This window comes from Bos grunniens, chromosome 16 (assembly GCF_055505025.1).
Source record: "Bos grunniens cultivar Pamir isolate PY7600 chromosome 16, Bosgru_T2T1.0, whole genome shotgun sequence".
NCBI classification, from domain to species: Eukaryota; Metazoa; Chordata; class Mammalia; order Artiodactyla; family Bovidae; genus Bos; species Bos grunniens.
In genome coordinates this window covers 42,335,473-42,350,598 of record NC_141180.1, presented here as the reverse complement: position 1 = coordinate 42,350,598, position 15,126 = coordinate 42,335,473, and the positions used below count along the sequence as shown (strand labels likewise).

Here is a 15,126-nt window from a genome sequence, read left to right as displayed (position 1 = left end):
AGCTTTTCATTGTGATTAGAAATACAGGCTTAAAAAGTGAGAACAAATTGCAAACTTTAGCACTAAATACAAGGTTTAGTAGCAAATTCTCACTCTGTAGCACTTATCTTACTTTGTCTGGCAGACTGCTATATCCCTCGAGAAAAATGTTGATTTCATGCATTTAAAATTATTTTTTTAATGTAATAGAAGTTTCAGAGCTTGAACTGGTAAAGATTTTTTGTCTTGTAATAGTAACTGCAAACCATATTTTGGCTTTTTCCTTCAGACAATAAAAACAGAATTGGAAATCCATTCATCCAGGAAGGGTTCCAATTACCAAAAGTTGTTGATGATACCTTCTCACTCCTCCCTTTGTAGGGAGGGTAACAGGGGAGAAAAACAGGTTTGGCTGTGACCTATTTATTGCCACCTATAGGGTTAAAGAACAGTTTGCAGAATTAAAGAGGTAGAGAACAGTGTGGAATACAAAAACAAATTCTAAGACTTATAAAGTTTCTTAGTCTTTGAAATAGTTAGAGGAAACTCCAGAATCCTTGAAGGAAACTTAAGTCAAAATGAAGAATGACATCAAAAAGCAGCATTCCTAGAATTTTGGCAACTGAAGTGCAGTATCAACGTTGTACTTTTTTTTTTTTTTTGCAACTACAGTTAATGAAAGGAAACCGAAGTGGAGTCCGACTCTTTGCGACCCCATGGGCTGTAGCCTACCAGGCTTCTGTGTCCATCAGATTTTCCAGGCAAGGGCACTGGAGTGGGTTGCCATTTCCTTCTCCAGGATATCTTCCCAACCCAGGGACTGAACCCGGGTCTCCCGCATTGTAGGTGGACACTTTACCGTCTGAGCTACTGGAGTGGCATTAAAACATCTCACCACAATAGATCTGATTTCCTCATGTAAGATGAGAGCTTATTTATAATAATAGTTCACTTAGAATAATGATGCTTGCACATGCCAGGCACTGTTTTAAGTGCTTTACAGATAACTGTTCATTTGACTCTCAAAACAACTGTAAAAGATAGCTTCTGTACTATCCCTATTTTCCATATAATACAAAATACAAATACAAAGAAGTAGCAGCTAGTAAGAGAAGGAACTAGGTTATGAAATTGGGCCACCTGATTCCACAGTCAGCACTCTTAACAACTTTATTGTGACTAGGAATTAGTTTTATCATCATCTATTTGGTGAGTCTTCAAATAGTTTAAGTTATCCAGAAGCGAATATTCAAGTTTCAAGAAGCCAAAAGAAACAGCTCAGATATTCTTTTTTTTTTAAGTATAGTAGATTTACAATGTTTCAGGTGTAGTGAAGTGATTGTTACACATATGTATTCTTTTTCAGATTCTTTTCCACTATACATTATTATAAGATGCTGAATATAGTTCTTTGTGCTACACAGGTCTTTACTGTTTACCTATTTTGTATATTAAAAAGGTAAAGTGGAAGTTGCTCGGTCATGTCCAACTCTTTGTGGCCCCACAGACCGTGGCATGCCAGGCTCCTCTGTCCATGGAATTCTCCAGACAAGAATACTGGAGTGGGTTGCCAGGCCCTCCTCCAAGGGATCTTTCTGACTCAGGGTTCAAACCTGGGCCTCCAGCATTGCAGGCTGATTCTTTACCATCTGAAGCACTAGAGAAGGCCATTTTATACATAGTAGTTGTATATCTGTTAAACCGCGTTTCCCAATTTATCTATTCCTTGTTTCCCCTTCAATAACCATAAGGATGCTTTCTCTGTCTGTGAGTTTATATCAGCTTTGTGAAAAAGTTCATTTGTACCATTTTTAAAGATTCCACATGTAAGTGATGTCATATGATATTTGCCTTTATCTTATTTCACTTAGTATGATAATCCCTAGGTCCATCCATGTTACTGCAAATAGCATTATTTCATTCTTTTTTATGGCTGAGTAATATTCCTCTGTGTGTGTGTGTGTACCACATCTATTTTATCCATTCATCTGTCAATGGACATCGAGATTGCTTCCATGTCTTGGCTATTATAAACAGTGCTACAATGAACATTGAGGTGCAAGTATCTTTTAGAATTAGTGTTTTCATCTTTTCCAGATATATGCCCAGGAGTGGGACTGCTGAGTCATATGGAAATGCTATTTTTAGTTTTTGAAGGAAAATATATACTGTTCTTCATAGTGGCTGCATCAATTTACATTCACACAAACAGCATTAGGAGGGTTCCCTTTTCTCTACACCCTCTCCAGTATTTAATATTTGCAGACATTTTAATTGAAATATAGTTTATTTACAATATTTCAGGCATACAAAGTGATTCTGTTAAATATACACATATTCAGTCAGTTCAGTCGCTCAGTTGTGTCCAACTCTTTATGACCCCATAGACTGCAGCATGCCAGGCTTCCCTGTCCATCACCAATTGCCAGAGCTTTCTCAAACTCATGTCCATTGAATTGGTGATGCCATCCAACCATCTCCTCCTCGGTTGTCCCCTTCTCATCCTGCCTTCAATCTTGCCCAGCATCAGGGTCTTTTCCAACGAGTCAGTTCTTTGCATCAGGTGACCAAACTATTAGGAGTTTCAGCTTCAGCATCAGTCCTTCCAATGAATAGTCAGGACTGATTTCCTTTAGGATGGACTTGTTTGATCTCCTTGCAGTCCAAGGGACTCTCAAGTCTTCTCTAGCATCACAGATCAAAAGCATCAATTCTTCAGCACTCAGCTTTCTTTATAGTCCAACTCTCACATCCATACATGACTACTGGAAAAACCATAGCCTTGACTAGACCAACCTTTGTCAGTAAAGCAATGTCTTTGCTTTTTAATATGCTGTCTAGGTTGGTCATAAACTTTCTCCCAAGAAGCAAGGGCCTTTTAATTTCAAGGCTGCAGTCACCATCTGCAATGATTTTGGAGCCCAAGAAAATAAAGTCTGTCACTGTTTCCACTGTTTCCCCATCTATTTGCCATGAAGTGATGGGACCAGATGTCATGACTTAGTTTTCTGAATGTTGAGTTTTAAGCCAACTTTTTCACTCTCCTCTTTCACTTTCATCAAGAGGCTCCTTAGTTTCCCTTCACTGTCTCCCATATGTGTGGTGTCATCTGCATATCTGAGATTATTGATATTTCTCCCGGCAATCTTGATTCCAGCTTGTGCTTCATCCAGCTTGGCATCTCGCATGATGTACTCTGCATATAAGTTAAATAAGCAGGGTGACAATATACAGCCTTGATGTACTCCTTTTCCAATTTGGAAGCAGTCTGTTGTCCCATGTTTGGTTCTAACTGTTGTTTTTTGATCTGGATACAGATTTCTCAGGAGGCAGGTAAGGTGGTATGATATTCCCATCTCTTGAAAAATTTTCCAGTTTGCTGTGATCTACATGGTCAAAGGCTTTGGCATAATCAATAAAGCAGAAGTAGATGTTCTGAAATTCTCTTGCTTTTTCTATGACCCAATGGATCTTGGCAATTTGATCTCTAGTTCTAGTTTCTGTCTTTTCTAAATCCAGCTTGAATATCTGGGAGTTCTCCATTCACATACTGTTAAAGCCTGGATTGGAGAATTTTGAGCATTTCTTTGCTAGCATGTGAGATGAGTGCAATTGTGCAGTAGTTTAAAAATTCTTTGGCATTGCCCTTCTTTGGGATTGAAATAAAAACTGACATTTTCCAGTCCTGTGGCCACTGCTGAATTTTCCAATTTTCTGTCATACTGAGTGCAGCACTTTCACAGCATCATCTTTAAGGATTTGAAATAGCACAACTGGAGTTTCATAGCCTCCACTAGCTTTCTTTGTAGTGATGTTTCCTAAGGCCCACTTGACTTCAAATTCCAGGATGTCTGACTGTAGGTGAGTGATCACACCATCATGGTTATCTTGGTCACGAAGACCTTTTTTGTATAGTTCTTCTGTGTATTTTTTCCACCTCTTCCTAATATCTTCTGCTTCTGTTAGGTCCATACCATTTCTGTCCTTTAGACAGAAGCTGAAGCTGAATGGTTTTATGAAGACCTACAAGACCTTTTATAACTAACACCCAAAAAAGATGTCCTTTTTCACCTTGAAATGGGTACATCATAAGAAACACTGGGCTGGATGAAGCACAAGCTGGAATCAAGATTGCCGGGAGAAATATCAATAACCTCAGATATGCAGATGACACCACCCTTATGGCAAAAAGTGAAGAGGAACTAAAGAGCTTCTTGATGAAAGTGAAAGAGGAGAGTGAAAAAGTTGGCTTAAAACTCAACATTCAGAAAACTAAAATCATGACATCTGGTTCCATCACTTCATGGTAAATAGATGGGGAAGCAATGGAAAGAGTGACAGACTTTATTTTGGGAGGCTCCAAAATCACTGCAGATGGTGGCTGCAGCCTTGAAATCAAAAGACCCTTGCTCCTTGGAAGAAGAGTTATGACCAACCTAGACAGCATATTAAAAAGCAAAGACATTACTTTGCCAACAAAGGTCCATCTAGTCAAAGCTACGGTTTTTCCAGTAGTCATGTATGGATGTGAGAGTTAGACTATAAAGAAAGCTGAACGCTGAAGAATTGATGCTTTTGAACTGTGATATTGGAGAAGACTCTTGAGAGTCTCTTAGACTGCAAAGAGATCCAACCAGTCCATCCTAAAGGAAATCAGTCCTGAATGTTCATTGGAAGGACTGATGCTGAAGCTGAAACTCCAATACTTTGGCCACCTGATACGAAGAACAGACTCATCTGGAAAGACCCTGATGCTGGGAAAGATTGAAGGCAGGAGGAGAAAGGGACGACAGAAGATGAGATGGTTGGATGGCATCACCAACTCCGGGAGTTGGTGATAGACAGGGTGGCCTGGTGTGCTACAGTCCATGGGGTCATAAAGAGTTGGGCACAACTGAGTGACTGAACTGAACAGAGATCATTCTGTTGTTTTTGAGATTGCACCCAATTACTGCATTTCAGACTCTTTTGTTGATTATGAAGGCTACTCTGTTTCTTCTAAGGGATGGAGAACATTTAGATATATTCAGTTAAAATATATTCTGTTTCATATTCTTTTCCATTACAGGTTAATAAAAGATACTGAATACATTTCCCTGTGCTTATTCTATATAGTAGTATGTATCTGAAATTCCTAATTATTATTTGTAGACTTTTTGATGATTCCCATTCTAACTGGTGTGGTTGGTACATCATTTTAGTTTATTATTTCTCTAAAAATTAGAAATGTTGAACATCTTTTCATGAGGCTGTTGGCCATCTGTATGTCAAACAGATATTCTTAAGGACTATTAATATCAACAGGAAAGAACTTTTCCAAAAGAAGAGAGTTTAGTTGCCCTGTATGTGTTCATGCTGATGTTCAACTGCTTAAATTTGGTTTCAGTGCTATGGACTGTTGCAGATATTTCTTGGAAATGAGGTACTTTATAGCATGGGCCTCTTTCTCTTGTTTCTCCACAGCACCTTGAGGAAAGAGCCTGTGTTCAATGATGAGCTCCCCTCCCGCATCCTATGTGGCACTATAACCATCAAACCCAGTGTGAAGGAGTTTACAGAGACTTCAGCCATGTTTGAGGATGGGACAGTGTTTGAGGCCATTGACTATGTCATCTTTGCAACAGGCTACGGTTATGCCTACCCCTTCCTTGAGGACTCCATCATCAAAAGCAGAAATAATGAGGTCACCTTGTACAAAGGCATCTTCCCCCCATTCTTGGAAAAGCCAACCTTGGCTGTGATTGGCCTTGTCCAGTCCCTTGGTGCTACCATTCCCACGGCTGACCTGCAGGCCCGCTGGGCTGTTAAAGTATTTGCAAGTAAGTGAGCCATTCTGTCTTTCATTCATTTAGTCAACAAATATTTACTAAGCACATACTGCGTGCCAAGTTCTGTGATAGGTGCTAGGGATATAAAGGCAATAAGACAGACATGAGCCTTGACCTCACAGGGCTTAAAACAGGGTAGGGGGAACGCTACAACAGGGAAAGGTTTAGGGTGTTGTGGTGAGGATAATTGGGTTGTGAGTTATTGTCTAAAAATAGAACAGTCTGAGAAAAGGTATAAAGGTAAGAGACAGCATGGACTGTGTGGGGAATGAGAAGCATTTTAGTGTAACAAAATACAAAGCAGAGGTAGAGAGTAGCAAGAAAGAAAGGAAGGAAGGAACCAGAGCATGGAGGGCCTTACAAGCTATGTCAGAGAGCTTAAACTTCTCATTGGGGTATTGATAGGACTTTGAAAGCCTATAAAAGCAAAAGAAGGACAGCAGTGGGTCACTGCAATGTCAAGTTACACTGCAAAGATTGAAAGGGCCCTGGTGGGTGTCAGGGCATGCTGGAGACATTATTGGTGTCAATGCTGTCAAAATAGCAGTGTCAGGCCACTCCTATATTCTGTTGATAATCTTCTCCCCCTTCTTCCACCTGGATCCTGTGGGCTTCAGGGGCAACGAGTATGTTTGTGTGGACAAATTAAGAATATAAGGGTGTACCCCAATGTTCATCACAGCACTGTTTATAATAGCCAGGACATGGAAGCAACCTAGATGTCCATCAGCAGATGAATGGATAAGAAAGCTGTGGAACATATACACAATGGAGTATTACTCAGCCATTAAAAAGAATACATTTGAATCAGTTCTAATGAGGTGGATGAAACTGGAGCCTATTATACAGAGTGAAATAAGCCAGAAAGAAAAACACCAATACAGTATACTAACACATATATATGGAATTTAGAAAGATGGTAATGATAACCCTGTATGCGAGACAGCAAAAGAGACACAGATGTATAGAACAGTCTTTTGGACTCTGTGGGAGAGGGAGGGGGGGGATGATTTGGGAGAATGGCATTAAAACATGTATAATATCATATAAGAAATGAATCGCCAGTCCAGGTTCGATGCAGGATGCAGGAAGCTTGGGGCTGGTGCACTGGGATGACCCAGAGGGATGGTATGGGGAGGGAGGTGGGAGGGGGGTTCAGGATGGGGATCACGTGTACACCCGTGGTGGATGCATGTTGACGTATGGCAAAACCAATACAATATTGTAAAGTAAAAAAAAATAATAATAATAAATTAAAAAAAAAAAAAGAATATAAGGGTTACATGGAGAAAAACAATGTCTCAAATGTTGATTTAATTTACTCCAGAAAACTAAAATCATGGCATCTGGTCCCATCACTTCATGGGAAATAGATGGGGAAACAGTGGAAACAGTGGCTGACTTCATTTTGGGGGGCTCCAAAATCACTGCAGATGGTGACTGTAGCCACAAAATTAAAAGACACTTACTCCTTGGAAGGAAAGTTATTACCAATCTAGACAGCATATTAAAAATCAGAGATATTACTTTGCCAACAAAGGTCCATCTCGTCAAGGCTATGGTTTTTCCAGTAGTCATGTATGGATGGGAGAGTTGGAGCATAAAGAAAGCTGAGTGCCGAAGAATTGACACTTTTGAACTGTGGTGTTGGAGAAGACTCTTGAGAGTCCCCTGGACTGCAAGGAGATTCAACCAGTCCATCCAAAAGGAGATCAGTCCTGAGTATTCATTGGAAGAACTGATGTTATTTTTTTTTCACTTTACAATATTGTATTGGTTTTGCCATACATCAACATGATTATCTCAATAGATGCAGAGAAAGCCTTTGATAAAATTCAACATCCATTTATGATAAAAACTCTCCAGAAAGCAGGAATAGAAGGAACATATCCCAACATAATAAAAGCTATATATGACAAACCCACAGCAAACATTATCCTCAATGGTGAAAAATTGAAAGCCAGAAGGACTGATGTTAAAGCTGAAACTCTAATACTTTGGCCACCTGATGCAAAGAGCTGACTCATTAGAAAAGACCCTGATGCTGGGAAAGATTGAAGGCAGGAGGAAAAGGGGACAACAGAGGATGAGGTGGTTGGATGGCATCACCGACCCCATGGAGATGAGTTTGAGTAAACTCCGGGAGTTGGTGATGGACAGGGAGGCCTGGTGTGCTGCGGTTCATGGAGTCACAGAGTTGGACATGACTGAGCAACTGAACTGAACTGAACTGAATCATGTTGATCACCACTGTTAAAGTGTGCTTTTATTCAAGGATTCAAGAACCTTGGCCAATATAGTTGTACCTTACCTAACATACTGTCCATAGAAATTTAGACTATAGGTAATAAAGAAAAAGTTACAATCATAGAGCATATGTATATGTTTTCTTTCTATTTCAAATGTACCATGAAGGATGATTACTTTCAAAAACCCATCATGAAATCTTTTGTAAGTGATCCTATTGTTTTTTCTCTTGAAAGGCACAACACTCTTATGGGAATATCAGATACAGTTCATATATCCAAGAAATTTACATAAAACTAAGGGCATCATTTATTCATTCAACAAATATTCACTGAACACCTGCTGTGTGCAAGGCTCTGTCTTGGCACTTAAGATACATCGAGCAAAATGACCAGAATTCTGGTCCCTTACTTTCTCATAGGGGCACAGCAAATATCTGACCACAGGGTACCAGCAGGCTGAGGTGAGATATGAACAATGATTGGGGAGTACTCATGAGAATGTCATAATATCCCCTGCCATTATTACAGAGGCAAATTAGCTATAGTTAGCAATTGGAAGAGGCCTCCATTAATGTGAAATTTACAAAAAACTAAAAATTTTCTGTCATCCCTTAAAAATCCTCCAGGCTGATGTTGGAAAATCCAGATTTCCTTCCATTGTCCCAATTGAATTGCCATGGACCTTAGATTGAATTATTTTACCAGACTATCTCTTGAGATAATTCTTAGTAAGAAGATGCAGAAAGAAATATGAAGACACTGGTAAGCTATTATATGCATGAGGCATGTTGAGGATTAGGCCCTCCATTATGTCATCAGAAATATAAGACTGAGTCACTTGAAGCTACAAACTTCTCCACGGTCACTATCTCACGGAAAGCCAGCTTTGCAATTTCCAGAGCAAGTTCATTGGCTTCTCAAATCTTTGTTTCTGTGAATTGTTATTCTGCTAAACACACTAAAGATAGTTCCTCTTGATATAAAATCTTTTAGGGATATAGTTCATAAACACTGAATGAAATTCATCATGTATAATTGCATATTTCTGATTTCTTTTTCTTTTTCAATATCTGACTTCATTTCTTTTTTAGATTCATGTACCTTGCCAACTACAAATGAAATGATGGATGACATTGAGGAGAAAATGGGGAAGAAACTCAAATGGTAAGAGATGGTACTCATTAATGAACAAATCTTAAAATTTGCCTTTATATGTAGGGAAACATTAATAGATTCTATAACCTTGTCATTAGTCAGTTCACATTTTTGAAACATTTGCTATAATCAAGCAGTATTAGATGGGCAAATAATAATCATTATATTTCTCTTCTATAACTCTAGCACACAGGTTCTCAAACAGGGGTGATTTTGCCCCACAGGGGACATTTGGCAAAATCTGGAGACATTTCTGGTTATTGCAAGTGAAGAGATCATGCTAATGGGTAGAAACCAGGGATGCAGAGGACAGTCCACCTGTACAAAGAAATATCCATCTCAAAGTGTCAATAGTGCTGAGGTTGAGAAATGACTGTTTTCCCAAGAGCTCATTTCCCATCAGCCACATGTCTATCACAAATTAGCTAACTGGAAAGTGATCAGTGGCAATGCTGTAACAAGAAAACCAAATACAGAATTAAATAGAGTTCACCTGCCCTAATATTTTCTACTAATAGAATAGTCGCTTCTGATTCATCCAATCATGAGTTTTCAAGTAACCATAAATGGGATTTGTAGGAAGTTAAGTGACTCAACATCAGATGTAAAAATGTACTCTTTTTTGTGTTAATCACTCCAATAAAAGTCAGTCCTTTTCAAATTAAATATTAAAATCTATTAAAAATACTTAGGTAATGGATCACATATAGATGAATAAGTGACCATATAGGAAGTATTTCTACTTTAAAGTCTCTAACATGCCATTCATTAAAGGCCCAAGAAAGTCATTGGCTAAGGGCCTAAAGAAGAGAAGACATGGGTATACTCAGACTCAACAAAACCTTCCCTGTTTCATACAGAAAACCATCACAATATTGTAATTATCCTTTCATACAGAAAACCATCACAATATTGTAATTATCCTCCAATTAAAATTAATAAATAAATTTTTAAAAAATAAAAAGATCAGCCCAAAAAAAAACCTCCCCTGCACCTCCTCCAGTTCACAGGACAGCTCTGTGAAATGAGCACTCCTATGTGCTAACAGTTCATGCAGCTTACTCTGCTTACCACCCTTTATGACTGAAGCCAATAAGAATAAAGAGGAGGGGAAAGAGAGGCCTCAATGTCAATCTTATTCTTAAGAGTTTCTAAAAGCAAATGAGATCATATTCCAGCTAAATGCATGAAACAATTTATAAATTGCAGCAAATATTAAAACTATTCATAAACCCAATTTCAGTTCAGTTCAGTTCAGTCGCTCAGTCGTGTCTGACCCTTTGTGACCCCATGAATTGCAGCACGCCAGGCCTCCCTGTCTATCACCAATTAAAACACATCAATATAAAAAACTAACTCTGGAGAAGATCTTACGCAAGTGTCATATAAAGAATATCATGTATCAAAGACTAAGTTAATCAGTCACCTTGAGACCCTAGGGTCAGTTCACTCTCGGCTTCATGGCTAGAGGCAAAAACCAAAAATGACATCATAGTTGAACAGAGGTTAGAAAGGAGAGAAAAAACAAAAACAGGTAATTTAAGTCAAAGAACATATGATGCATTCTATGTTGTGAGAAAAGAGAGGAGTCATGGGGTATTACTGGAGTTGCTGACTAAAATGCTACTTTTCTGAAAGTAAAAAAAATGAAATTTGTGCCTTTGTTTACAAATGTGGCACTCACTGCAATGTGTTATTTTGTTTCCTCAGGTTTGGCCAGAGCCAGACTTTGCAGACAGATTACATCACATACATGGACGAACTGGGCTCCTTCATAGGGGCCAAACCTAACATACCATGGCTCTTCCTGACTGATCCCCAGCTGGCCCTGGAGGTGTTCTTTGGTCCTTGTAGCCCATACCAGTTTCGACTGATGGGACCAGGGAAGTGGGATGGGGCCAGAAATGCCATCCTGACCCAATGGGACAGGACATTAAAGCCAACCAGGACAAGAGCAGTCGGTGAAGCTAAAAGACCCCAACGTTTTTACAATTTGCTTAAAATTCTTTTATTCCCAGTGCTTCTTCTGGCTGTTTTACTTGCATTTTATTGATAAGAAATTTATTTGGGTCTCAGAATTCAGCCTAGAAGTTTAATTGCAGATATGTATACACATTTATTAAATTTTATAGCTGCTGTTTCCCTTCTTGCAGATGTAAGAATAAATCCTAGCCAATCTGACTAAAGTCTAAATAAAATGCAAAACAATAACTCTCTTTATGATGAGAATCTATACTTTAAATAGATTTTCACATACTGAATTGGCAAGTTTGGAGATGCTTAAGATAAAGAAAAAGATGGGAGGGTATATGGGAGTGAGCCCAGATTTGTTGGCTGAATAAAGTTTAATAAGCTTTTTAAAGTGTGTTTGGTCATGGGGAGAATTTACATCACAAAAAATGTTGAGTCTTATAACCCATGACACTGTATATCTCTCCATTTTAGATCTTTAATTTCTCCCTCTTGAAGTTTTTAGCACTGTGCCCATTTTATGTCATGTTTATCCTGAGTATTAAGCATTTTTGAATATTATAGTTTAATTTTTTTAATTTCTTATTGTTTATTGCTAATTTATAGAAATGCACTCATTTGTTCTAGGAACTTTATATAGATCCTATATACTCTACATAAATAATCATGTTGTCTAAAAATAAAGATTTCTAAAAATATTTCTAAAAATAAAAATGTATGGCAAAACCAATACAATATTGTAAAGTAAAAATAAATAAATAAAATTAAAGATATTTTACTTCTCTCATTTAAAATTAAATGTCTTTTATTTCTTTCTCTGCATTATTGCACTGACTAGAAACTCCAGTATTATGGATAAAAGTGGGGAGATCAGACATCCTTGCCTTGTTCTTGATCTTAGGAATAAAACATTGAGTCTTTTACCATTAAACATGATCTACCTATAGATTTTTCATAAATGTCCTTCATTAAATTGAAGAACATTCCTTTTGTTCCTAGTTTTCAGACAATTTTCATCAAGAATGGATTTTGTCTTTTTCAACTGCTTTTTTCTGCATCAATTGAGATGGTCTCTTTTTTGTTTATTTGTTTTAGTTTATAAATATGGTGAATTCCACTGTCTGTTAAACCAATCTTGAATTCCTGAAATAAAACCCAACTTGGTCATGATAATGATAATATTATCCATTTTATATGCAATAGGATTATATTTGTTAACATCTGATAACAAATCTGATAAGAATTTTTATACTTTTGTCTGTTAGGGATATTAATCTGTCTTTAATTTCTCATAATATTTTTGTCTGGTTTTGGTATCCATGTAATGATGGACTTATAGAACAAACTGAAGAATATTCTGTCCTCTTTGTCTGGCAGAGTTGTATATAATTGGCATTATTGTTTTCTTAAATGTTTAATGGAATTAGCAGTGAAGCCATCTTTAATCTGAAGTTCTTTGTGGGAAAAACTTTAAACAAAAAATTCAAGTTCTGTCTGAATTTTTTGAAACTTTAGGAGTTCAAAATTAACCTCGATTTATTTTTTCAAGCATACAACATTGTATCTATACTTCTATATACCCTACAGTGTGCTCAACACCAAAAATTTAGGCTCCATTGACCACCATACATTAGATCCCCTTCACCCATTTGATCCTCTCCCTCTGGTAAACACTACTTTGTTCCCTACAAGGTTGGGGGGTTTTGTTGAGTTTGTTCTTTTACTTTGTTATACTTCACATATGATAAAATCATATGGCTTTGCCTTTCTCTGTCTGACTTATTTCACTTGGCAAAATACCAAGGTCCATTCATTTTGTCACAGTTGGCAAGATGTTATTTTTGTATTTCATCACACACACACACACACACACCTTTATATACACCACTTCTTCTTTATCCATGTATCCACTGATGGGCACTTAGGTTGTTTTCATATATTGGCTATTGTAACTAATGCCATAGTAAACATACAGGTGGATATAGCTTTTCAAATTAGTGCTTTTTTATAGTGCTTTGGATAAAGTTGCAGAAGTGGGATAGCTGGATCATATAGTAGTTCTTTTCTTAAATTTTTAATATTTAGAGGAATCTATATATTGTCTTCCAAGATGGCTGCACAAATTTCCATTCCTACCTTTTTCTATATCCTTGGCAACATTTGTTATTTCTTAGCTTTTTGATAATGTCAATCTAACAAACATGAAGTAATATATCATTGTGATTTTGATTTGCATTTCCCTAGTAATTAGTAATACTGAACATCTTTTTATGTGCCTGTTGAGTAGAGAGGAAAAAAGTTGGCTTAAAGCTCAACATTCAGAAAATGAAGATCATGGCATCTGGTCCCTCACTTCATGGGAAATAGATGGGGAAACAGTGGAAACAGTGTCAGACTTTATTTTTGGGGGCTCCAAAATCACTGAAGATGGTGACTGCAGCCATGAAATTAAAAGATGCTTACTCCTTGGAAGGAAAGTTATGACCAACCTAGATAGCATATTCAAAAGCAGAGACATTAGTTTGCCAACAAAGGTCCATCTAGTCAAGACTATGGTTTTTCCAGCGGTCATGTATGGATGTGAGAGTTGGACTGTGAAGAAAGCTGAGCGCTGAAGAATTGATGGTTTTGAACTGTGGTGTTGGAGAAGACTCTTGAGAGTCCCTTGGACTGCAAGGAGATCCAACCAGTACATTCTGAAGGAGATTAGCCCTGGGATTTCTTTGGAAGGAATGATGCTAAAGCTGAAACTCCAGTACTTTGGCCACCTCATGTGAAGAGTTGACTCATTGGAAAAGACTCTGATGCTGGGAGGGATTGAGGGCAGGAGGAGAAGGGGATGACAGAGGATGAGATGGCTGGATGACATCACCGACTCGATGGACACGAGTCTGAGTGAACTCCGGGAGTTGGTGATGGACAGGGAGGCCTGGCGTGCTGTGGTTCATGGGGTCCCAAAGAGTCGGACACAACTGAGTGACTGAACTGAACTGAATTGAACTGACCATCTGCATGTCTTTTTTGGAAAAATGTTGGTTCAATTCCTCTGCCCATTTTGTAATTGGGCTCTTTGGGGTGTTTTTCTGAACTGTATGACATCTTTATGTATTTTGGATATAATTACTTATCAGATATATTATTTGCAACTATCTTCTCCCATTCAATAGTTGTCTTTTTATTTTATTAATGGTTTCCTTTGCTGTGCAGAAGCTTTTTAGTTTTATATAATCCCATCTGTTTGCTATCACTTTTGTTTCCCTTGCTTGAAGAGACATATCTAGAGAGATATTGCTAAGACCAATGTCAAAGAGTATACTGCCTAAGTTTCTTTCTATGAGTTTTATAATTTCAATGACCTGAATTTTTTAGGAAAAGACTCTGGCAGTTGAATGGAGGATGGCCTCACAAAAGAACAGTTTGGTACGAAGGATCACAGTTAGAAGACTGTTCTGGAAACCAAAGATGGTAATCTCCTAACTTAAACTGATGTGATGGTGATAATATTGGAGATGAGAGGCTAAATTCCAGGGGGAACTGATGGAATTAGTGTCTACCTGAACATGTAGAATAACACATAGAAAGGTAGAGACAGAGACAACATTACAGTTTCCACTGGGAACCTAAGTGGATGGTAACTCTTCCACCTGAACTGAATAATCTCAAAGGACCAGGTTCAGATTAGAAACAGTGATGACAAGTTAGGGTGAGCGAAATTTGAAATTCTTTTGAAAATGTCCCAAAGGCATTTGGAAGCATAGTTCTAGAAGACAAAAGTGAGAGTTTCAAAATTAACATGGGCAAAAACAGTTGTTGAAGCTAAAACCACGAGTGAAATCAGCTAGGGAGAACATGTAGTGTCAAAAGAATAGACAGCCCTAGTAGGAAAAGTAAAAGAAGGAAATTAAAAAGAAATACTTAGAAAGATAGGAGTAGAAACTAGGAAT

General features: G+C 37.8%; 1 protein-coding gene across 2 annotated transcripts in view; it reads left to right on the top strand.

Moving 5' to 3' along the window:
• The window catches only part of LOC147356707 (putative dimethylaniline monooxygenase [N-oxide-forming] 6), a 29,552-nt gene extending 17,576 nt beyond the window's left edge, over nt 1–11,976 (top strand). For both annotated transcript variants that reach the window (XM_086344752.1, XM_086344753.1), the window contains 3 exons: nt 5,443–5,798; nt 9,148–9,220; nt 10,922–11,976. In XM_086344752.1, the coding sequence (XP_086200878.1) occupies nt 5,443–5,798; nt 9,148–9,220; nt 10,922–11,264 (772 nt within the window). In that variant the 3' untranslated portion in view covers nt 11,265–11,976. The remainder of the gene's footprint in view (nt 1–5,442; nt 5,799–9,147; nt 9,221–10,921) is intronic.
• The last annotated feature ends 3,150 nt before the right edge of the window (nt 11,977–15,126 follow it).